General features: G+C 42.3%; 1 protein-coding gene across 2 annotated transcripts in view; it reads left to right on the top strand.

Annotated features, from left to right (window-relative positions):
- The first annotated feature begins 1,204 nt into the window (after window positions 1-1,204).
- The window catches only part of RABEP1 (rabaptin, RAB GTPase binding effector protein 1), a 48,068-nt gene continuing 25,075 nt past the window's right edge, over window positions 1,205-24,197 (top strand). For both annotated transcript variants that reach the window (XM_058817659.1, XM_058817658.1), the window contains exons 1-4: window positions 1,205-1,432; window positions 19,381-19,509; window positions 21,371-21,574; window positions 22,774-22,934. In XM_058817659.1, coding sequence (XP_058673642.1) covers window positions 1,399-1,432; window positions 19,381-19,509; window positions 21,371-21,574; window positions 22,774-22,934 — 528 coding nt within the window. In that variant the 5' untranslated portion in view covers window positions 1,205-1,398. The remainder of the gene's footprint in view (window positions 1,433-19,380; window positions 19,510-21,370; window positions 21,575-22,773; window positions 22,935-24,197) is intronic.

Below are 24,197 nucleotides of genomic sequence, written 5' to 3'. Positions count from 1 at the left end.
AGTAAGGCTTGAAAGACAGTGGCAACAAGTGAGATTCAGCTTAAAAGAGACTCATTTTAGGGTATGCAAGCCATAAGAAAAGGGAGTTATAACAGATCCTGCCCTTGAAAGGAACCGTTGGTGTAATTTCTATTCCAACTCTGCATTCTACATGTGATTTTACATGTGCTCAAATGATGTACATGTCCAATTTTATTGCTACAACCTGGAGTTCGGACATGTTCTCCTAGTTAGATGGAAGAACTAAAACCCACCAAAGGACTAACCTCCATCAACAAAGCCCAACCATGGGTGCTGAGAAAGGGACCCCTTGGCAGGACAGGCTCCTTCCACTGCCCAGCCAGGTCACAGCTGCATTACTGGTGTGACAGCAAGCGTGACAACTAAAAATTGGCCAGGGACTAATACACCGATTTCCATGCCAAGTGTGTAATTTACTAATAAAACTTCCTGATTGTTTGCAGACAAATCATGACATTTGAGGGTCATTTGTCCATGAGGATTTATGAATCTTGGGTGCTTCCATCCCCTTCAGGGTGAGTCATCACCTCAGAAATGTGTCACTCAGTGCCAGGCCGGGGTGACAAGCTGGGGATCAATCTCAGGTTGGACTGATGACCTCAAAGGTCTTTTCCAACCTCAGTGATTCTGTGATTAAAGGGCAGGATTTGTTGGTGTTGTTTCCTCAATAATAAACATTAGTTATGCCTCCGGGCTGTAGGCCCGGGGATTTCTCCCTTGCCCAGGGCTGAGGGGCCAGGTCGGGCAGGGACCCGGGAGAAGCTATCACCACCCTCACCCTGTCCCCGGTTCCCTGCTCTTTTCCCCGGCCCCCAGTCCCTGTCTCTGTCCCTTTACTCCATTCCTGGTCCCTGGTCCTGGTATTTGGCCTCTGTTCCCCATTCCGGTGCCTGTTCCTTGTCCCTGTGTCCCGTCTCTGGTTCCCGGTCTTCGTCTCAGTCCCTGTCCCTGGTTCGGGTTCCTTCTCCCTATCTCTACCCCCAGTCCCTGTCTCCGTTCCCAGTACTGGTCTCCATTCTCAGTCCCATTCCCAGTTCCAGTCCCGGTCCCAATCCTCGATCCTGATCCCGATCCCGGTCCCATCCCTGTCCCCGTCCCTCAGTCCCCGTCCCTCAGTCCCCGTCCCTCGGTTCCCGTCCCTCGGTCCCTCCCCGCTCGGCGGCCGCAGCCGGTCCCGTGTCTCACCGTGGGCGCCTGCGCGGGGCTCCTCCTCCTGCTGCTTCTCCTCCTCCTGCCCGTCCTCCCCTCCCGCCGCCGCCGGCCGCTGTCAGGATGAGGCGGAGGAGGCGGCGGCCCGGCCCGGCCGCTCCCGTCTCTCTGCCCGTGGCGTAGCGGTCCCCGCCCGGAGGAGGCCGCGGCGGTGCCGCCCGCCGAGCCATGGCCCAGCCGGGCCCCAGCGCCCAGACCGAAGGTACCGCGGGGGCGGCGGCGCGGCCTGCGCAGCACCGGGCTCGCCTGGGAGGCGCGCCGGCCGCGGGGCGAAGGCGGCGGCCTGGGCGCGATCGGCCGGACAGGGTCCGGGGGCCCGCACGGAGCGGGGACCCGCCGGGAGGGAGCGGGGAGCGGCCCGGGGAGCTCGGCTGGGAAGGCCTCGGAAGGGGCGGGAGGCAGCGCAAGTGGATTTTTTAGGCTGGAAATGTGGAGCAAGGGCGGCTCCCGGCGCGGGGATAACGCTGGGAGGACGCGCTGCTGCTGGGGAAGGGGAGCCCAGCCGGGATGGGACGAGGCCTCCACACCCTGGCAGGGGAGGAGGGGAAGGGTGGCGGTGTATCCAGGTAGACATTGATCCTCCGGGTGGGACGCCGTCATTGGTTTGGCCACGGCGGGGGTGGGACAGAGTAGAAATTCTGGGGATGTTTGGCTGTGTTCGAAAAGGCACTCGGAAGGTGCAGGTCGGGATGTGCGGTGTGTTTCTTTGCTGGAAAAGACAAAGAAAATAACAGATCTTCTCTCAGGGTGTGCAGAAGGAAGCTGAGCTTTCCCTGAAGGTTCCTGCTGTGGAAAGGCTATTTCTTTCTGGTTTGAGAGGAATTGTGAACGTTTTTTACCTTGGAAGAGGTTGCAGATCTGCGTGCATATAAAAAAGTTGTAGGTAATGCTTAGCTTGGAGGGTGAGGTTGAAGGGACAGTGTTTACTGTATGGAAGGGGGTGAGAAAGCCAGGAATTTAAGTAGAGGCTGGTCATTATGTAGGTATAGAACTGGAGAGATGTGCAGAATCCTGCAGGATTGGTGCTCACCCAGCCATTGGACTAGGCCAGGGCTCTCCTGTTCTAGAGAACACTTGAGTTTCCTTGGGGAAGCACTCTGTTACAAAAGGGCAATGATGTATTCTTAATTATGCATGTCTAGGGAATTGCGTGGGCCTTTTTTTTTTTTCCTTTTTCTGGAGTTACACCAGAAAGTGCTTATCCTTAGGGATTTCAGCCTGCCTTTTGAGAATTCTAGTGATGAAGGTGCTTAGATTGTGGAGTTTTCCCTGCATTAAGATCAGTCATTGCTGATCCTTCGAGGGCACTGAGGGGAAGGTGAGTTTCCCTGCTGTCATGCTTATAAGGTCAGTACAGGTAGGAGTTGTTCTCCTGTACTTTGTGGTGAATAACCATTGTTTATTGTTCTTCTAAGGCCTGCAGAACAACTTCCAGCAAATTTTCTTCTTGGCTCTTGCAGACTGGCTCACTGCAGGTGTGCAGGGGAGCTGTTCAGTGTACAAAAGTTTGATGCCTCTTGACCAGAAAGGTAGCTGTAGGTTTGTAGTGTATTAAAAGATCCACATTGGATGTATTTGTGTTGTTGCTATTAAAAAGGTGCAGGTAAATTGAGTGGTTTGATAGGTTGGTGAAGCCTGTCTTGCAGGAGGAATGGATTGCTGTCCCTTTCCTGCTCCCTAGCTGTGGGGAGATGAGGATGCTGTAGAGAAGGGGAATGGCTGGAAAGTTGGGTGGGTTCTGAAAGTGTTTGCTGTGTCCTACACTAAAGAATTGGAGCTCCTAAAATGGCTCCTCTCCCCATCCTCCTCTGGCAGCCATAGGACCAGTTTGGGTTTTTATCCACTTTGTTGTTCTCATCTGTATTGATTTTGTTTGTAAGTAATTTATCAAAAGTGTGCCTTGAAAGTGTTCTATTTTAACATGGAAAAAAATCAAGAAATTAATTATTTCATATCTTTAGTTGTGTGCACTGGATTTATTGCTTAAAGGACTAGCATAACCTCCAATTTAAGATTACATATGACAAAATAGAACTGGATTAGTATGTTCCCCTGAGGGAAAATAATGGCTTTTTATAATTACTTGTATTGATTATAAATAACTTATGCATTCTTTACTCATGCAAGACACATCAGCTATGATTTGTTTTGTGGAAAGCAAGTATAAAACTACTACTTTTTCTGCTGTGGTAGAAATAACATAATGGAACAACATGAGAGGGATTAATGTAGAAATTGTTTTTTATTCTAAAGCCTGCACTGCAATGAAAGTGGGCCCAAGAATAGGGGAAGAAATAGTGCAGAGAAATAGGAAAAGAATGGGTGTTGTGTCCTACCCTGGTTTGTACTTTGGATTAGTGGAGACATTAATAACCCTCTAATCCACTGTGTGGGGTAACAGAGTTTCTATATGATAAGAATCACAGGGAGGCTGAGGGCAGCCCTGGGCTGCTGCTGGAGCTTTGTGCTCTGTGCTGGGAGCTCATGGTCTTGCCCTGTGCTGCCTGCTGATCCTGGTCTAGGGGCTTCTTTTGGAGAGATTTTAATTTATGTGTGTTGTCTAAATTGCTTTACCACAGCTGTAATGTCTTATTTTTCAAAATATTTTTACTTTGAATGTAATATTCAAAATTCAAACCTCCCAGGCTCCCTGGGTTTAGTTTGGATCTGGATGCTTGCCATCTCTGAATGTAAGGTTGCCAGACAAAATGTGTTGGCATAGCTTTTCCCTATCAGAATTCTCAGGATTTAGTTCTCCTTCTCATTTCTGGAAAACACTTCAGTGAAGGAACTGCAGTAACATAAAACATTATTTCTTCAATACTAAAGTTAATTAGAATGATAGGCCAATTATTAAACTCTTCTTACTGCTCTAAGCTTAAACCATTAGTGCAGTCAGACTGATAATTAGCATATCCATTGATATTGTTCAGTGATAAACTGTTAATGGCACAGTCTATCAAATATTTTAATAAGAATTTGCTGGCAGAAGGAATTGATCCAGTATTGGAGTAACTTAGGCCAGTGAAAGGTGTCAGTCTGTCAGTGGTGGGAGGCAGTGCCAGCTCTCAGTGGAGAGAGCTGCTCAGCTCTAGATGGAAGACTGGAGGATGTTGCCATATTGATTTTGGTGCCACCAGCAGTCTGTGATCCCCTTTGTGTCCCTGTGTCAGTAATCCAGGATCCCAACAAGAGCTGGGACTTGCTGTCACTGTCACACACCACAGGGCCAAACGTTGCTGGTGGAGAGGACAGGGATGTCACACAGAAAATTAACTAACAAAACCTCAGGTGCTTTTATTATATTTCCAGTTATTTTCCTTGTAAGTATATGACTTTTCAACAAAATTGAAGGATCTAAAAATGCTATTACTCATCTCCAAGCTAGGTGTGGTTCACAGGGGACTGGCCATGAGTGCTGATGTTCAGCTCTGCCTTGTTGATGCAACTGTCAAATGTCAAACTCTTATCCCTTGGGGAGTAACTTCAAAATTGTTGGTACTTTCCAAGAGGCAAAAATTTTCTTCTCTCACTTTCATTTTGCTCGGTCCTTGCCTTGTTGTTATTCAATAATTTCTGATATTATTACTATATTTTTAGTATATTATTACTAATATACTAAAAGTGCATTTTAATTAAAACACATTCATGCTTTTTTTTTTAGGCTGTGTGTTTTCCTGTCATTTCAGTGGACAAATCTGGAATTTGGTTTCAAAAACAAAACAGACACACTGAATGTACATGTTTCTAAGGGAGTTTTGATGTGCTCAGCTGGTCAGTTTGCTCTGAAATGGGAATATCCACATTCAGGGTGTCTGTTTTCCTGTCAAAGTCAAATTGCAAATCTCCTAATTTTGCAAAATACCCTGACCATGTTCTTTATCATTACCTGTTGATCTGCCAGAAGGCACAATGAATATGCTTTAACCTATGGACTGACACTCTCTTGCATTTTGGACACTGGCAGATGTAAATTCTTTGCCCATTTTTATTACTTCTTGGCCACTTCACCATTGTCATGGAGAAGATGGACTTAGTAATGTGTATTCTTCCCTTCCTGGCCTGGTGCCTCTGGATGCTTAACTGCTTTCCCATAGCCCTTGGTGGGTGGAGTGGATTCCCACTGTGAAACTAGTTTGTATGCACTCCCTTGAAAGTGATTGAAGAAGGAATTTTGTTTTAAAACTTTCAAGAAGCTAAACCAAACAGTTTCTGTCAGTGTGGGAGTGGACCAAATCCCATAGGCTTCATTATGGGTGATGGTTGACTGGCAGACTTGCTGGGCTTTCACTCCAGGCATTTTATTAAAAAGTGCTTCTCAGATGTGAAGTTTTCTATCCTAAATTTAGGTATTTTAACTACACTCTTTTCTTTAAAAATACCAAATATGTAGTTTAAAAAAAATGAAAAAGCCTGAATTTGAGATTATGGCTTTACTCTGACTGAAGTCTTTCAAGGTAAGAACTGGTGACATTGATAAGCAGCACTTACTAACAGGGCTGCTCTGAAAGCCACTGTGTGTGTGTATTTCAGAGGAACATCTTCTACATCAAAGGTCTGGTACTTCTCAGTGGTTCAACCTTTACTTACAGAGTTGATTTTAGTGTCTGATTTAGTAGTGGCTGCATTAATGGCACTACTCTCCACATGTTATTCTATAAATAGGGCGAGCATTGTGTCATTTTAGTCATAGTATAGTCAGTTAGGCATGATGATGAATTATCTCTGGAAAATTTTAAATCATTTGATATTTTGGTGTAAACTGGCATGGGAAGAACAAGTGAGCAGAGTACCCTTGGTTAATATTTCTGTACTATTCAGAAGGAGGAGGGTTTTTTTACCTGGAAAGTACCTGAGAAAACTTCTGAGTTGTCTTGTCACTCTATAAGCAGTGCCTGTAGCACCCTGAGAGTGCAGAACTGCAGCATGGCCACTGATATAATGAGGAATTATGTGCATTTATTTTTTTTTCCCCATTCATGTCTCCTTCTGTCAGCCACAACTCCCCTTGGCGTTCAGCTGACTTGTGGTGGTGCTTCCCTCCTTCCTGTTCCTATCCTACACTTCTCTTCCCAGGCCCGGCTCCTTCAGTAGAATGAAGAATAAAAGCTCTTGAATCACCTTTTATGTTTGTTTCCATCTCCTCTGGCAATTCCTGCTCCACACAGCCAGGCAGCAGAAACGTGGCCTTGCTTGCTCTTTGCTCTCAGGTTTTTGCTCCCTCCTTGCTCAAACACCCAGTCAGTATTTGGCAGTGTCCTGGCAGCAGCTGCTCTTCAGCAGCTCCTCTGGTTTCCTCCTTCCCAGACACCACCTCAGCTTTTTTAATATTGCTCTCCTTGCCTTTTGCAACCTCTGGTTTGGGGGTTTCCCCTGGACCTTGCCCTGTTTTGGCTGCTCCAGGCCTTGCTCTGCTCTGTGGGATCACACCCATCCCTCTATTCTTCCTCTTCTGGAGAAACTCATATGACTCTACAAACTTCCTCAGTGAAAAATGGCTTTTCCAAGCAATATGGCTCCCTAGCTGGGCTGAATCTTAGCTTTTTTACTATTTTTAAAATATATTTTTCTTTATTTAGGAGCTCTCCAAGTTCTGTCACTCATTGTGCTTTATTCTTGTCATATAGAGCTCCTTATCTGCTTTTCAGCCCTGCCTTATACATGTTTGGGTTCTGAGTGGTTTTTCAGAACAGATTATACAATTTTGAGGCAGTGAACTTCAGTTACCTAATCACAAGGTCGGCTGACATCTAATTCTTTAATACCTTGGTGTCTATAAACTGCAGTAATTGCTTCACAGATTGCAAAAAATTCATTGTTGGAAGTTAACTTATGCCTCTTGGAAATAGAAGCAGAAAATAGAAGTGTTCCATCCTTTGGCTATCAGAGCAGTTCTGAAAGCTGGTATCAGTTGAGAGGAGGACAGGAAACAGCAGAGTTGTGATCTGCTCCTTTGGTTCTGTGTGCAGTTAAGGGCCCTGTCATGTGTGTCTGGCTGGGTTAGGGACTGAAAAATAACCAGAATCCTGGAGTAAAAAAAAAAAAAAATAAAAGGCAGTCTGATTTTTAGTTACTTAATAAGCCAGAAGCACTTAATAAGCCTTACTGTGGTGAGTCACACTGAGAAGAAATTTAAATTTGGGTGGGATTTTATTAATATTTATCTTGTTGTATTTTGTGGTTTTTGAAAGTGTTTTTTGGTAAAGCTGTGGAGCAAAAATGCAATAACAGAAGTTATACATGGCAAAGTGAATTGCAATCAATAACTGGAAGGCAATGGTAGCATTAACTGTGTATTTCAGAGGGAATAGCCTGGAGGTGAGAGGGAAGGATTACCTGGGGATCAAACCAAACCAGCATTGTCGATTATAATGGTGTTCCCATGCCTTTAAACCACTGACCTGAATAGACTGTGTGGTTTGTATTGTATCTTCTGCCAATACACGTTTTTAGCTTACAGATAATTGTAACAAGATTTGCAATGCTGTTTAAATGGCAACAAAGGAGAGGAATATGCACAACAAAAGGAGAAACACCTCTTTCACCGTTTTTGTTGGGTGTTTCCTGTATAACTGTTTATCCCCCACACCCTGCCTTGGTAGGGTAACTTTGTATGTGCATGGCTGGTCACCACTAAAATACTGCCCAACAGAAATGATTTATTTTCATCTATCCTGCATCAATGCAAAATGAGGAGGCAGCACCATGGTTGGTTGCTTTAAAAAAATAACAAAGCAGTAACTTGCAAACAGTAAAGCAGATAAAACCACAGGGTATAGTACAATCCTTACATCTGGGTGTTCAGTACCGTTGCCTTAATCTACAGGAAGAAACAGAGGAATGCTAGAAGTTATTGCTCAAGCAGTAAGTACTTTACCCATCTACAATAAATTTTCAGGTCCAGTATCCTTTAAGAAAATTGTCTTTCCTAAGGCTTACAGGAGTTCATATTAACCTCCCATTGACTTCAGACACAAGAATTGGAACATTCATCTTACATTAACAGTAACCTGTGCCAAAATCCCTCTGATACATTTTATCTGTGGTGTTACTTGGTTTATTTTGGTGAAATACAAAGCATAAATTTGGCTCTGTTAATTCAGATCATCTGACAGGCTGGCATCTTTATGTCATATACTGCATATTTTAAATTTTCTTTTAAAGATTGGTTTCAAGTAAGGTTTTCTTAATTGCCAGCCTGCAATGTCTGTTTGTATCTTCTCCCATGTGAAATTAATGGGAAAGCAATTAGGCAAACTCTGGGTTCTACGCTTGAGTGACATTTCTAGCTGTGAAGATATTAGAGCTGTCTGTCTGGTCTTCACAGCTTCTGTTGGAGTGTTAGATGAAACTGGAGATAAAGATGTTAAATCTCAAAATGGTGCTTTAAATCCTGATGTTACAGAGTTAAATTTGTTGCAGGCACTGACGATTACATTTAGCTGAGGATCCATCAGGAGGGGCTGTAATGGCCTGTTACAATGTCTAATCTAACTTTGTATTTGCTTTCAAGTAAGAGTAAATGTGAGCCTAATCTTATTGTGGGATAGGAATGTTTTCTGATGTATTTTTATCTTCAGCTCTAGGTTTTGTACCAGTCTAAGCACTTCTGTACTGGAAACTGCAGTGCAGTGCAACTCTTTCAGCTGCATTTGTTCAAAACCTGAGTGTGTACAAACACTGGTGGGAAACCTGAGCTTTGGAATTTGCTTTCTAATACCAATTAAGTTTGTCAGCTTCCCCTGGAGAGTGAATAGAAATCAGGGTTTGAAAAAGGTCATTTATCACTTACAAATATCAGTCATCAAGTCTTTAAAAAGTAGGTTCTGCTGCATGACTACACCAATCTCAGTAGCCACGAGGGAGAGTGGGGGACAGAAGGAAGGCCAGACTATTTCTTTTGGCAGACAGCAGGCACTTAGGTTAAACTGATAATCAGGTTGTACCCATAGGCTGTGGTTTCATGTTGCAGCTAAGCCAGTCTAGAAGGTTGCTGCTGCTGAAAGAAGTGTTCCTGCTCTTTTCTTCCTGCTCCCACAGTCGTGTTTCCCTCATTTCCTTTGTGCCAGCTCTGCACATTGGACCCATCACTGAGCCCAGTTCAGCTCAGTCACCCAGCTGAGAACTACTCACTGCTGCATTAATTAGTTTAATTTAGTGAAAGACCTGATAAGCCTTAGAGCTGGCATAAAGGAAGGGTGTAGACCACACAGTAATAATATGAGAGTCCAAGGGTATCATTCTGACTTTTTTTTTCACAGTTTACTCTGATCTGTGTGTGCATTGCCACGTGTGTGTCAGGTCTGCTCTGTGCTCAGCTGAGTGCTAGGTGTGGTCTGGTTTGAGACTCACTGCCCTCCCACCCTCCAGCCTTTTCCTGTATCACTTCTGATGCTGTCACTGCTGTCAAAAGCTCCCATAGCATGGTGGGGGTAAAAGGCACATGTGCTGCCAGTGAGGTGGGAGTGCTGAGTTGCCCTGTCAGATGACCACCAGTACAGAAATTGATTTGAAATCATTGCAACTGCAGGCTTAGTCAAGCCTTCCCCATTCTGTATTGCTTAGGCCCCTGGAATATTTTAAATTATTTGAAAATTTCATGCTGGAGGAGGATTTTCTTCCATTTTAACTGTTCAGGAATTCATGTAGTTGACAAGTGGTAGCAAAAAATATGAATTTATAGAATGTCAGCAGTATTTTCTGTCAAGAAATGAAATCTAGAGGCTTGGGGGAGTACTAGTCTGTTGTTCTCAGGGAATCTATTAAATTGCTGTAGAAACCTTGCTCCAAATAATAGGATCCATATCCTCTTCCTAATAAATAAAGATGTTAATTATCTTTTCTTATTATTGTTTGTTACACTATATTTATCATCACAATGTCTCCATACATATATCTAACAACAGTATTTTCCAGGCCATTTATTAAGATTTATATCCTTTAAGTGGCTACTCTACAGCACCATTTTATCATGCCTAGAACCTGCTGTTCTGTCAACTAAAATTTTAAAATTACTATTCCTTGCAAATAAGTTTTTATCTGTTCTCTTTCCCAGTTTATTCTCTCTATACCAATTTGAGTGGCCAGATCATGTATCAAGGGATAGGGAACCACAGTGGAAAAGAAATCAGGTGTTGACTCCCTTTTGTGCTGCTTGTTCACATCCATAACTCTTGAGTTGTGTATGAGTTGCTGCTATCTCTGAAGTTTTTCTGGTACCTGTGGTAGCTCTGCATGTGGAAGTGAGTTCCATGCTCTTGTGATTATTTCAGGTTTTGAAAATGTCCATAAAGATGCCAATTTGCTTTAAATGGCAGTGCCCTCATACCTGTAGCAATGGTAAATTACAGAAGCCATTGCCTATATAAATTTCACAAACATTGGCTTCTTTCTGGTTTCTTCCACATCACCTTCTTGTTTTAGCTATATTTCACTTTTGTTACCTTCATTTTGAGTTTTTAAGTGTGTTAGGTGATCATTAATTTGTTCTTTCTGCTCAGAAATTGGGCAGCAGAGTACCTGGGGTGCTCTGCAGCCTGAATGCTCTCAAACCTGCACCTCAGTCTTGGCCCCATGACAAACAGCAAGACAGCACAAGATCTCAGACTAGTGGTGTCTGGGGAAATTTTGGAATTAATGTAATGGTTTTCTTTTATATATTAACTTACTTCATCAAAGAGAACAATGCAGTAGGGTTGTTTTGTGTTGTTTTGTTGGTTGTTTTTTCCTGAGAGTTGAGTCATACTTTATTCCCATTTTTCTGCCTGAAGAGGACAGCCTTTAATAAATCTGTAGGCGAAGTGATAAACATATAATAAGGTGTCACAGGGATTTTTTTCCTCCCACTGCAAATGAGTCAGCAATTAAATTATCTTGAAAGAAAATCAGTCTGTTGTCTGGGTTTAGCAAATGTTTACATTTTAAGAGAACAGTTATATTAGTGGTGCTCAGAGTGCAAACTGTGTAGGGGGGTCTCCTATAAAATGAAATACATATCAGAATCTCCCCCCAAATGGCTCTCAATCTGAAATATTTTTATTTCACCAGGTTTAGTAAAACAGACAATATCCTCAATTTAAATTTTCTTTTACTGGGAAGACACACTGAAAACCTCACTGTCAAGTGGAATTGCCACGTGTAATCCAGTTCAAGATATTCTGGTTATAACATACAAATGATGAGACGTGGTAGTGTGGAAAAACTTGGCAGGAATATTCCTGTGTAAATACGAAGGCTCATTCATATTTTCAGTCTTGCTTTGGTCAGGAAGATTTATGTGACTTGACATTTTTGGGGACTTGTTTTCAAATGCTGTGGAAGGGAATGGGTGGCTGTGCTGGAGGTCTGGTCCAGGCTGGAGGAGCCTCTGTACCTGCTCAAAACACCCTCTGTTGGTGTTTATTTTGCAGGTAATGAGGAGAGACAGGCTGGTGAAATGAAAGGGGCAGGAGCATGTGTGAAGCATTTGACAGCTGCATTGTCTGAGCTCAGATGTGTGAAATTCTCACAGAGCTTTGCTGTGCCTGCAGGGTGTGGAGATCTACCTAGGCTGGCCCAGCGGTGTCACCCAGCTGTGAACCCTCTTGGAGAAATGTGCCCAGTTCTTGGGGACTTCACCTTGCCCAGTCCTGTGCTGCCATCACCCCGCTCTTGTTTGCTCTAGCAGTGACTGGTCTGAGTAAATGCACACAGCCTGTAGAGTAAATAACCCTCTTCATAAATCCAAGGAGACACTGAGCAGTTTTAGTTTGGGTTTTTTGTTTGTTTTGTTCTGTTTTTCCAAATTGATCCTCCTGAAAAGAGCAGATATAAAAAAGAGAAATTGTTAAAGCAAGGGGAATAAGATGCAAGCACTTATGGAGCAGGGGGAATGCTGGTGATTGTGATGAGATTGGTAACTCTGTTCTTTCCATTTTGTGTCACTGTAGATGAATTCAAAGTTCACCAGACTGTAGATTGCTGTTGACTTTTGAAATGCACTCTGATATGCATTCAAGCTTAGCAACACTGTGTTTCTGAGGAGATTCACTGGTGGTAGCAGCAGGATACAGCCAAAATCCTTTCCATAGGATTCCATTAATGGTGTTGTCTCGTTGACGTTTCCAACTCTGTGATTCATCCACTGCTGCCCTATTTAAATTATTCAAAGAATTGATAAAGCACAGAGTGTGGTTGATTTTCTTGGATAAAAAATACTTACCAATTGTGTTTTCCTGAAATTTCTTGACAAATTGTTCTTCTCACCAAAACATCAGTGGCAGAGATGAAATAGAGTGAAAACTAATGATGGTAAAACTTCTTGTGCATTAAGTTGGGACTACTGTGGAGAAGACTGTGCACAGAACTGAGAGTTCTGATGGCAGCCTAGTTAAAAGGAGAGAAGCAGCTGCTATGGTGAGCAGGGATGTACAAAAAGCCAGGCTATAATGATGGAGGTCGGGGACTGTCCTTTGGAAGAAATAATGCTTTTGCAAATGAAAACAAACTGTTGGGAAAAGATTCAAGCTCACTTTTGTCAGCATGGACATCCATGTTTAAGTGCATTCCCATGATACTTGATGTGGGTGAGCAGTGTTCCATTGCAGTCCAATGTAAATAATGGTTAACTAAGCATAAATTTAAAACTGGACTTAAGTTAACCCGGGGTCAGAATGACTAAGTGTATAGAAGAGCATTACTTGTCACATGAAGTGGGTTTGCCAAACTGGAAGTCAGGTGTGGTTTTCCTTTACTGCGTGAAATGGAGTGTCATGACATGGAGATCTGCACCCCAGGAAGCAGCTGCCTGATTTTGTGTCCAGGAAAGAAGATGAAGGAGGCAGTAACAAAGCAAGGAAGTAGTTAACACATTGTAAGTGGTGTGAAAAGGGAGAAAAAATGGGAAGTGGAAGTGGAAAAAAAATGGGGAAGGAGAAACTGTGTGTTGGCCTTCTTTTCCTTGTAGTTGTGCATGAAGATGTTTGCTGTGCTGTTACACAGTAGGGGAAAATCACTTAGTTGTTACTGCAAATGGCTGTTTATCCCTGCAGGTTTAGTTAAGCCATTTAAAGGACCTTTGTTTTCTCTCCCCCTTTTGCTTGTTCTCTTCTTGTGGCTGCCTCATGGAAGTATCCAAGGCCAGGTTGGACAGGGCTTGGAGCAGCCTCATCTAATGGAAAGTGTCCCTGCACAAGCCAGGGGTTTGTAATGAGATGATCTTTAAGGTCTCTTTCAGCCCAAACCGTTCTGTGATTCTTGATTGTATTATAAAACAGTCTTCACATTTATTCAAACATCTAAATTTCTTCAGATTTTAATACTTTAATTTAGTTATGGCTTTTCATTTTCTTTCTAAAATCCTTAATGTAGGATGTCACACAGTGTTTAGCATAGAAAGGAAAAATAAAGAGTAGGAATAGGCACTACTGAGATTACAGGCTATAGTGGAAAGATGTTTGTCATCAGCTTCAATTAAAAATAACATTAATTTCAAACTTTAATAATATATTGCAAACTTCCACTTGATGTTGATACAGTATTTATTATATGTTTAGACATTGGTAACATGCAGTGCTCGGCTGAATATTTTTCATCCTGCACTTGCTGATTTACTGTAATAAATATAAAGCTCCTGTAACAGATATGATGCAGCAAGGCTCTGATCTGCATGGTGATACCTCCATTTGTCAACAACACCGAGTTTTTATGGATTTGGCCTTAAATTGGTACTGGATTGTTTGCCTGTGAATGTTTAGTCAATAGAGAACAAATTGTGGATGTCAAATAACCTTCAGCTGCACAATCAGCCAGAAATGGCTGGATGAATGCAGCAGTGTCTGAAAGCTGCACTGCCCGAAATGGGGAACTGCCTGAGCTCCTTCTGCAGAGCAGCTCAGTGCTGGGGGCAGGTGTTGTGCTGGGGCAGGGCTGTGGGGCAGAACCCCCTGCTTTTCCTTTTTCTGGGGCTGAATTCTGGGTCCTGTGCCAGGGCAGGGCTGTGGGGCAGAACCCCCTGCTTTTCCTCTTTTTAGGGTTGAGTTCCAGGTGCTGTGCCAGGGCAGGGCTGTGGGGCAGAACCCTCCCTGCTTTTCCCTTTCTGGGGCTGAGTTCCAGGTTCTGTGCCAGGGCACAGCTGTGGGGCAGAACCCTCTGCTTTTCCTCTTTTTAGGGTTGAGTTCCAGGTGCTGTGCCAGGGCAGGGCTGTGGGGCAGAACCCCCTGCTTTTCCCCTTTCTGGGGTTGAGTTCTCCTCACCACACACAGTTTAACACTCTGACAGGGGAGCTGTGACAGTCGGAGGCGTTTGGTGCCACTCTGAAAAAGGAGGTGGCAAGTGAGAAGTCAGGGGTCATTCTCTGCCCTCAAATAAAACAAGGAAAGTGTGTGACCAGTGAGCTTGAGCCATTTGGCCTGGTAAATAAAATGCTTGATGCTTGCAAATGCAAGTTTGAGAAAAGCAAGTAATTATTTTCTTCCTGGTTATTTTTTTCCCTCCAGTTTGATCTGCTGCTGTTGGATATCTGTGTGTAAGGGCAAATATTTCTTGAAAAAAAAAGCAACCCCATTTCATAAGTCAGGAATTACTTCTGTTTAACATGCTTACTCAAAAACCATAATCTGTTCCTTTGCTTCTGAGTGCCTCATGCAAACAGCTGGGGTTTATTGGGGGTTATGTGGTTTAAATTGGGGTTTATTGTAAGAGTGGGGGGGTTGGTTGTCCTTTTTTCATCAAGACCTGTTTAAATAAAATAAAGAAAAGCTTTTAGCAGTCTGTATGAACAGTCTGGTGGCAGACTTAGATTAAAAGTTTATGAAGTAGCATAATTGTGGCTCCAGAATGATGTCATGATAGATGAAAATTGGTGCTTATAGGAAATAGTAGAAAGTTATAGTGGAAACTCATAGAAATAAGTATTTTTCATGCTTCTGTCTCAAGCAATGATAACAGCAAAAGAATGGTAGAAAATGACAGAAACTGTATTTTTTTTGTATCCAAAAAGTTGATTGTACATGTAGGTCTTTTTCTGCTCTGTTTTCATATTTCAGTTATGTTGGACTGAACTCTTGATGTCATGTTTGACTCTTTAAATATCAAGCAGAAAGCTCTATGGCATTAATTTTATAAATAGACCTGGTACTCCAAAATAGTCTTATTGATAATCAGCTTTGTCTGTCTTAGTGCTGGAATGATCGCTACATGTTTGTGTAACTGGAAACTGTCATATATAAAATTCAACTCTTTTTGGAGCTGATCTGTGGAACAGCATATAAATAACTAGTCAATAAGAAATGTGTGTTTTTCCTGTGTTTTCCTAGAATTGTAATTTTGCTGTGCATTGGGTTAAGAGAAAGCTGTATTTTTTTCACTGGAGTTTCTCTTCCTGTATTGCAGCAGTTTGATGGTTCTCCTGTAAATCAATGTGTCTGCTCTGAAATGGATTTTGCTGCCCTTCTTTTGAGTTCTTCTCCCTGGTTAAGACACCTGATGATGTTCACTGTGTTTTGCTGTAATGTCAGTGCTCCACAGGAGATGGGGATCCCTGTGTCTGACCTGGAGTGTCTCTGCAAAATCTGTGTTGCTAGCTAGAAATAAAACTACTGATTTAATTGGCATCTATAACTCTGTCATCTGTAGTCTGTGAAAAAACACTAATAATCTGGGAAAAAACACTATTTAAATTAATATCATAACAAGAAATCCTTCTGGCCAACAATTTTAAAGTTTTCTCAGTGCTATTCCCAAAGTTAAGAAATCGATAGGATTTTGGGGGGTTTCTTTAGGCTTTTTGTTTATTTCTTGATGACTTAGGGCCCTAAATAGGGAATTGTGTCTTCTGTGAGGAGATGCAGAGCGTTCTGTGCCTGCTGTGTGTCCCCAGCTCCGGTTGCAGCGGGCAGGGCTCCAGCAGCGCTGCCCATCTCGGGCTGTGTTTGCTCTGCCCCATCCCTGGTTAAACATTGATCCCTGCCCTGCCTGCAAATGGATGGCTTGCTTTGGGACTGCCTTTAAGTTGACAGCAACTTCAGTTTTCTTTTTCAGCTCTGTTATAAGCCTGGGGTGAGTTGGACCTAAATTCAAAGTGAAAATTAAGTGATAAATGACAAATTGGAAATGTATGGATGAGCCCATTTGCTGCCATTGACTCCAGTGCATGTCCAGGTGGACTTTAATCTGTGCCATGGAGCCCGAGGGTGCCTGTGCCTGGCAGACTGGGCTTGGGATAGCACTTGTGTTTTGGGAAGTGTCTGTATGGCTTTTGTACAAATTGTACCTCTGAAGAAGAAAATAATTTCTTTGTACACTTAATCACTTAGCAGAAAGGTGGTAGTTGAGAGGGTGTCTCAGAAAATAAACTTTATTTCACTTTTACTTCTAATGCAGGTGCATTTGAGGGGGTTGATGCTGACCTATAAAGCCTGTTGTCCTCAAGTTTGTGCCTTGGCTCACTGCAGTGGGGATGGGCTGAGGTCTGTCCTGAGCTGGATATGTAACACAGGTGGTAAAACCACTTTAAACTTAGTATAGAATCGAAAGTACAATGTTACTGCACAGTTGCCGTGATGGATGACCTGCCGTTGAGATCTTAAACTGCTTGTTATTTTGAATGCCTGCAGCTGGCCCTGACAGCTGCCAAAGCTCACTTGTGGAGGGGGTTGAGTATTTAGTTATTTATTTATTACTTTTTAGACATAACTGCCAGGCTGCAGAGAGGGGGGAATATTGTAAAAAATGTAAATATTTAAATTTCATTTCCTTCTTGGTGACTCTGCCCTCCCTCTTTCTGTTTGGGCAGGAAGATTTCAAAAGGATGAATCTGTTCCCCAGCTGAAAGCACTTGAACATTCTGCTCTTGGGGTGTCCTCTTGCCCTTCCAACTTCAGCAGAAGCAACTCACACCTTCAGAAGTACAGCTTGGTTGCTTTGCACTTTCTGATGGGAGCAGCAGCACAGCTGCTGCTGTCTCTCTGCTGAAGGAAGATGGAAAGGGAATTAAGTAAACAAGGAACGCTCGAGTCATCTTTGAGGGCAGGAGAGTTGAGTCTACAGTTGATTTAACTTTCAGGATTACTAACTGTAGAATTAAACTGTTTATTTGTGTGGTCTTCAAAAGAGTTTGTGCATGGTGAATGATGTCCAAATTCCTCCTTGTTCAGTTGGGATGTGTGTGTGAGGCTGCAGGGTGGTACCTGTGGATGCAGAGCTGCCTGCTGGCCCTGGCACACAGCTCCCTGAGGCTCTAGTGCCTGCAGGAGTTTCCCTTGAGGAGCTGAAGCTGAGCTCAAGCCCAGCTCCTTGGGGCCAGCCCAGCTCTTGGTGGGGTGTGGAGCTGGAGGTGCCCCAGTGGCTGCAGGCCCTGCACAGGACTGTGGGGAGTGGAAACACAAGCAAACCCTTTCCCTTTGCAAGACTTCAGCAAGAGATCAAAGGCAACCCTTTAACCTTGGGAAGCATTTTTCCTACCCAGACCTGGTTCTATGTGTGCTGTTTCATCCCTGGTTTTGATCCAGACACTCTCTGAACTCACTTAAAGCTTTGCTCTCAGTGTCTTTGCTGCAGATTCCTTTCATTTTCTGGAGAACACTCCTGTGCAGTTGGCTTTGAACTATCCACATAAGGATCTATCACATAAGGAACTAACCCTCCTCTCTGCTGGTCAAAAAAACCTATGTGTTTGTATTTAAAGTGATAAAAAACCCCAAAATTAGGATTTTTTTTTAAAGCTACATTAAATTTTTTTCAGTTCTACATCTGCATTTCTCTTCTATTCAGTACAGAGCTGAAGAGATTAGGTGCTGTATTTTGTAACACCATAAGCTCTTATAACCAGCAATCAGTAAAACATACCTGTGCTCTTAGAAGCTCCTTTTGTTTGTGTCTGCTCTTACTCTACGTCATCTGGTACCAAAAATAATTGACCCCATCTCAGTGGCATTGCCCAGCCAGTGTTTTACCACTGCAAGCTGTAGAGCTGACTCCAGCTGTTTGTAAGTATAAATATTTGATGCTGAAGTTGTGTAGCCTTTGGAGTGTTTTCACTACTTGAATGTGGTGGGAAGTGTTGGATGGGGTACACAAACACCTCTGATGGATCAATATTTTGTGTGTCTAGTCTGTGCTATATAGAGGCTGTAACTGAAGTGATTCACTTTGCACAGCAGAGTTGGAACATGCCCACAAAATGCTTTTGCAGAACACACAGAGACTCATAGAGAAGAACATTTTTTTCCCCAGTGCATTGCAGCAGGGAGATGTGTTTTGTTCTGATTCATCAGTCTTTTCTTTCTATTTCATATTTGAATGCTGAGGTGTGCAAGTTGAAACTGCCGCCTAGAGCAGAACTTGAGGTGCAAAGGAGTTGATATTGCACATGTACATAGGTTGGTGGTTGCAGGGTGTCTTTATAGCATCATAAAATAGTATCATATGGGTTTTTTTTTTTCAATAATAAACATGTTATAACCATCTTTGTAGACTTCCTACTCTTCCTTCTTTCGTTGTACCACCTGATGAAGGGCTGATGTGGTAAATTATGGAAAACAGAGTGATGTATGTGCCCTCTTGGGGATTTTTACCAGCTGGAAATGAGAGAGTTTGATCTTAAAATCAATTAATTCTCTGTATGTTATGGTCATCCTGTGGCAAACTTCTCCAGATGTAATTTGGTTCATCTTTTGGTTAACATGCAGAACTGGATTGATGATAGCACTTGATTTTTAGCTCACAGGGTTTTCTTCTGTGCTGTGCCCTCTCATAGCTGTTAGCTGAGCTGCTGTCACTTTGATTTCTTGGACCTCAGCCTGAGCACTTGGTGCTTTATTGCTCAGCCCTCACACACTTCCCAGGGGAAAAAAGCCATCACCAGAATTATTTCTATTTCTTCCTTCATTGTATATATCAAATTGTGGCTTTCTTTGGAAGATTTGTTTTCTGCAGAACTCCCTGCCACATTCCCTCTACTTCCCTAGAGATGTTTAATTAGAATTTGGTGTTACAGTTTAAAGAAAACCTACCTTCCTTTGTTCCTTACAGGACTTAATTTTCCTCATTATCATGGGGCAGAGCTAATGAATAAAGATATTTTAAAAAGAGTAAAGCCCAAACCTCAGCCTTGCAGAATGGGATGTCTGGGTAACTGTTAGTGACGTACCTTATCTTCTGCTTTATTTTTAGATGCTCTTCTACAACGGGTAGCAGAATTGGAAAAGGTCAATGCAGAATTTCTGCGCACAAAGCAGCAACTTGAGCAAGAATTTAATCAAAAGAGAGCAAAATTTAAGGAGTTATACCTGGCTAAGGAAGGTAAGTTCTTAGTTCTCTGAATTATTCTAGAATTTATTGAACTTCATCTTCAAATAATCCCTGTATGAAGCATAGTCTTTTAGAGAGTTATAATAAGAATGTAAGAGATTCAATAGGTGACTATTGAGCATTCTAGAATGGACTTTGGAATTAAATTTAAAGATTTGCCTCATGGAAAGGAGCAAAAGCAACTTGATGTCCATGCAGAAATACCACTAGTGAGTTTTAATACTGATTTCCTGAATTCAGGGTGTGCTCTCTGAGCAGGAGCTGATTTGCTAAATGGGAAGACATAGCCTGGATGCTGTGCTGTTTCTATTCTGTGGCCTTTTTTTTATGTAGCATTTATTAGTCTTAAATTTCCATCTGAGGTAGGCTGTAAGCAGGCAAACCTTATAAAAGTTTTAATACCAGCCAAGGGCATCTAGTTCAATAACACAATTTATAGGAAAATTTAAATCATATGAGCTCAAATATCTGATGAAGGATCAGAGAGTAGAGATAGCTGTTCTGAGAGCCAGATTGATTTCTCTAATTCTGATGATTTTCCTGTCTTTAACATATGAAAGCAGAGCCAAAACATAATGCATTAGGACTGCAGCTGCTGTATAAGCTTATGAGAGCAGAAATACAACAGGCATAATGAAGATTGGATCATACCTCAACCCTATTTACTTGTGTTTCTAAGGCTGGATGAAAGGAAGTTTAAGATACAAGACACTACTTATGAGATCAGCAATAATTCTCCCATTTTGGTACAGTCAAAAATACAAAATAAATTGTGATAGGGGAAGAGGAAACAGCCCAACTTTCACAGCTACTGAAGTGAAAGGACACCAGAGGAGAATATACAAGCAATTACTATTCTTTTTTTTACCCCCCCCCAAAGCTTTTCCCCCTCCCTGTCTCCAAGACCCTCTCCTAAACATTCACTGGGGCTGTTGGGACCCATCTTTAATACTGTCATTTGAAAACTAAGAATATTAATACCACAAAGTCTTGGGTTTTTTACTCAAGGATTAATGTCCTTTTAAGTATTTGATTAGCTCTGTGTTCTATATTCTCTATCAGGATGAGAGCACCAGGATTGATTCAGCTTTCTGGCCCTGAGGGAAATACATGGATATAGCTTGGTGTTGGTTGTGTGCTGGCCAGATGTTTCTGCTAAAAGGGATTGCAATTGAAGCAGGCTATGTGGGCGTAAAACACATATTTTATGTTAGTGCTTTTGGAATTAATTATATAATATATGTCTTCCAGAGCTGTCTATTTCAGATTAACTGAGAACTCAGGAGGATAATATGAAGTTAGTTTAATTTCTGTTTATATTTGCAACAATTAGAGAAATAGTGGCTGTTCCATTGAATGTATCCCTTTTCTTTGTAGAAGCTCAGTTCTACCAAAGTCTTTGGTAAAGAGCAAATTAGGCTGTGTATTTTTCTTTTCTCCAAAATGGTCACAGAGCGTTTCTGTTCAAGAAATATGAAGTGTTCCATCCAAACTGAGAACCAAGTTGGTCCCAGAAATGGGAAGAAAACTGTTTTCCAGTCTGTTCATGCCTTTTGCAGATTTGTTACCAGAATGAGTTAAATAATAAGAACTGAAGAAAAGCACAGTATATTGATCCTAGTTATATCTAGTGTCTGCTTTGTGTCTGCATCCATAAGATGCTTTAGTAAAAGGCAAGGGCAAGCAAAGTCAAGAAAAAGCATTCCCTGAAGAGACCTGCCAACATTTGTTCAGTCATTACAGGTAGATGTTTTAATACCAGTGCTCCCTTCTGCTCTTTGCCATAGCAACAGGGGCTACACTTCAGGTTGAACTCATGAATGCAGCTAAATGTGTGCAATGCTCCTTTCAGAGGACCTGAAAAGGCAGAATGCAGTGCTGCAGGCAGCCCAGGATGACCTGGGCCAGCTGCGCACGCAGCTGATGGAGGCCCACGCTGAGATGGAGAACATCAAGGCCATAGCCACAGTGTCAGAGACCACCAAGCAGGAGGCCATCGATGAGGTCAAGAGGCAGTGGCAAGAAGAAGTGGCTTCCCTCCAGGCCATCATGAAAGGTAACAACCAGGCAAGCTGTGCTGAGATCAGCCACCCTGATTTTATAAGGATTTGTGCCTGCTCTTCCTCAGAGTATGGGTAATTGTTATGGCTTGGGAAAGCTGCAGAAGGGCTGGATGAAGTGTAGTTCTCAGGGTTGTGAAAAGGAGCTTGATGGGTTTTTTATTGTCAGCTTGAGGACAGAATTTAGAATTCATGGCCATGGGAACCTCATGTATATGCAAAGCTTTTTTGTGGGACTATGACTGTGATACTTCATCCTTCCACAAAGATAAGTATGATGCCTGTAATTTGACAAGTCTGCAAACAGCTTTAAGCTGCCAACATGATTCTCTTTTTTCCTTCTGTGTGAACACAGTTCTGCTCTCACACAGTCAAGTGTCCCTCCAGTACTCACATGGGCCTTCCCCCACGGTGTTGACTGCACATGCTGCTCTCAGTCCTGGGTGGTTTTATTTTAATAGTTCTCATCTATTCCTTGTTATATTTGCACATTGCACAGCTGTTGACATTTCTGAGACAAAGGAAATGAACACAAGGATATTAACTGGGAACAGACTATTGCCACAAATGTGTTTTCTTAAAGGTTCACAGACAGGATCACACTATCCTGAGCCTAAAACCTGCCAGCTGTGGGCAGTTTTTCCATCACTTCATTGTGCTTTTCACCCAGAACAGACAAACCTTCATGTATATTGAGTACACAAATGTCTGTTTATTTATGATCTACACAGATACATGAGCCTAGATGAAGGCTCAGCTGTGCCAGCTGCTGTCCCTGTGTAAACAGGCAGCTCCTGAGCTGAGATGGGTGGTGTGAATCCTGGGGAAATGGAAACTATGTGAGAAGTTTGAATTTCTTTGCGTTTTGGAGTACCTTTTAAAGGCTCTAGTAATTTGTTTCAATGATGTACTTGTGTGCTGCTAAACAGGATATTAGTCATGTACATTACCTTGAAATTAGGAATTGCACAGTTTTTGGGGTTGTTTCTCTCTGCTCTGTTGATAGTACTAATTAAAATTTAGTTTCAGTTCTTTTACTTATGTATTTGGGTTTTGGGGCAGGAGTCTGAGGGAAGGAAGACTTGTCCTAGTTTTGATTAATTATAGTAAATAATTGAGTGGTTGGAGATGGACTTTCTAAAGCCCTGTTCTTTAACTTACATTGAAAAGAAGTTTTGAAAATGCTGTTTTCTAGAGACTGTCCGTGACTATGAGCTGCAGTATCACCACAGGATGGAGCAGGAGCGAGCTCAGTGGAACCAGTACCGCGAGAACATGGAGCGGGAAATAGCAGAGCTCAGGAGGAGACTGTCAGAGGGCCAGGAGGAGGAAAACCTGGAAAATGAAATGAAAAAGGTACATTGGAAAGGAGTTCCTCAGTTTCTGTTTGAGGATAGGCCCCTGGGGTCAGGCATGGGTTCATTGCTATGGCTGCTGTAATTCCTCAGCAGTTCACACAGCCTGGTGCTGCCAGCCTTTGTTCATGGAAGTCATCATGACCTAATCCATTTAAAGCCTTAAAAGCTTTGTTCCTAATTATGTGTATTCAGTGAGAGAATTGCACCTGAGAAGATGGTAAAGTTTAGCCTTCAGCTTGTAAAAACAGGCAGCCTTGTCAAGGCACTTGTCATGATGTCAAATGAGCTCAAGTAAAACCACCTTTAGATTTTTCTGGGTTGGCTGCAGTTTTATAAAGTTTTCTTTACTCTTCTTTACTTTTGCTTCTTTTTCCAGCTCTTAAAAACTTAAAGTGCCCATTAAAATCTCAGAATATCTAAGCTGTCTTTCCTCTTTCTCTAAAGTAAGCCATGTTTGTGCATCACAGTTCTGCTGCCTCCCTATGAAGTACAGAACCTTGCTGTCACAAAACAACAGGCTCTAGGTGATGAAAAATAATTGCTCTGGAGTATGGACAGATATTGTTGTAGTTATTCAAAGATCTGACACTAAGAAAAGTTCATAGATGAAGTAGATTGAAGTGCCTTGTCTTGAGTTTGAATTTTCTTTTTATTTTTTGTTGAGGTTGAAAATTTAATGTGTTTCAGACAGGAAGGAAATTGAACCTGTCATAATAGATCAGTGCCTTATAAAAATCTTTGTGTATCTTATTATAATAACTTGCATTTTCATGAATTTCTCATCTCAGCAGGCTTACCTTAGTCTTCAAGGTGTTCTAACACAAATTTAAAGTAGTGACTGAAATTCAATAAAGTAGGTTAACACCTGGTAATCTGCCACATCACTGCCTGTCCCTGTTCCTGCTTGGTGTCTGCAGAAGAAATGCAGTATGGAGTGCCACAAACATTCCACCTGAGAAACATTTTAGCTATTTTTACCGTGTTGTAGCAAGCAATCAGTGTTAGTGTTGCAAAATGGAATTCTTTTTCTGAGACTTAGGAAGAGGTTCCTGACTATTGCTGGTTGTAGGTTGCATTGTTGCTGTGGGACTGCTCTTCATGGAGCCCTGATTTCAAAGGTAAAAGTCAGGGTAAAGCCTGTTCTAATCCCACTGCAATTGTAAGACATTTACTGTTTTTAAGAAAAGGTTTTAGTCTTAAGGACAAAAAGACTTTGGTTGAAGCTGAATGGAGGTTCAAAACTGCATCAGATGAGTCTTGT

This window comes from Ammospiza caudacuta, chromosome 20 (assembly GCF_027887145.1).
Source record: "Ammospiza caudacuta isolate bAmmCau1 chromosome 20, bAmmCau1.pri, whole genome shotgun sequence".
In the NCBI taxonomy this organism is placed as follows: domain Eukaryota; kingdom Metazoa; phylum Chordata; class Aves; order Passeriformes; family Passerellidae; genus Ammospiza; species Ammospiza caudacuta.
Note: the sequence above shows the minus strand (reverse complement) of the source record. Positions and strands in the feature narration are given on the sequence as shown.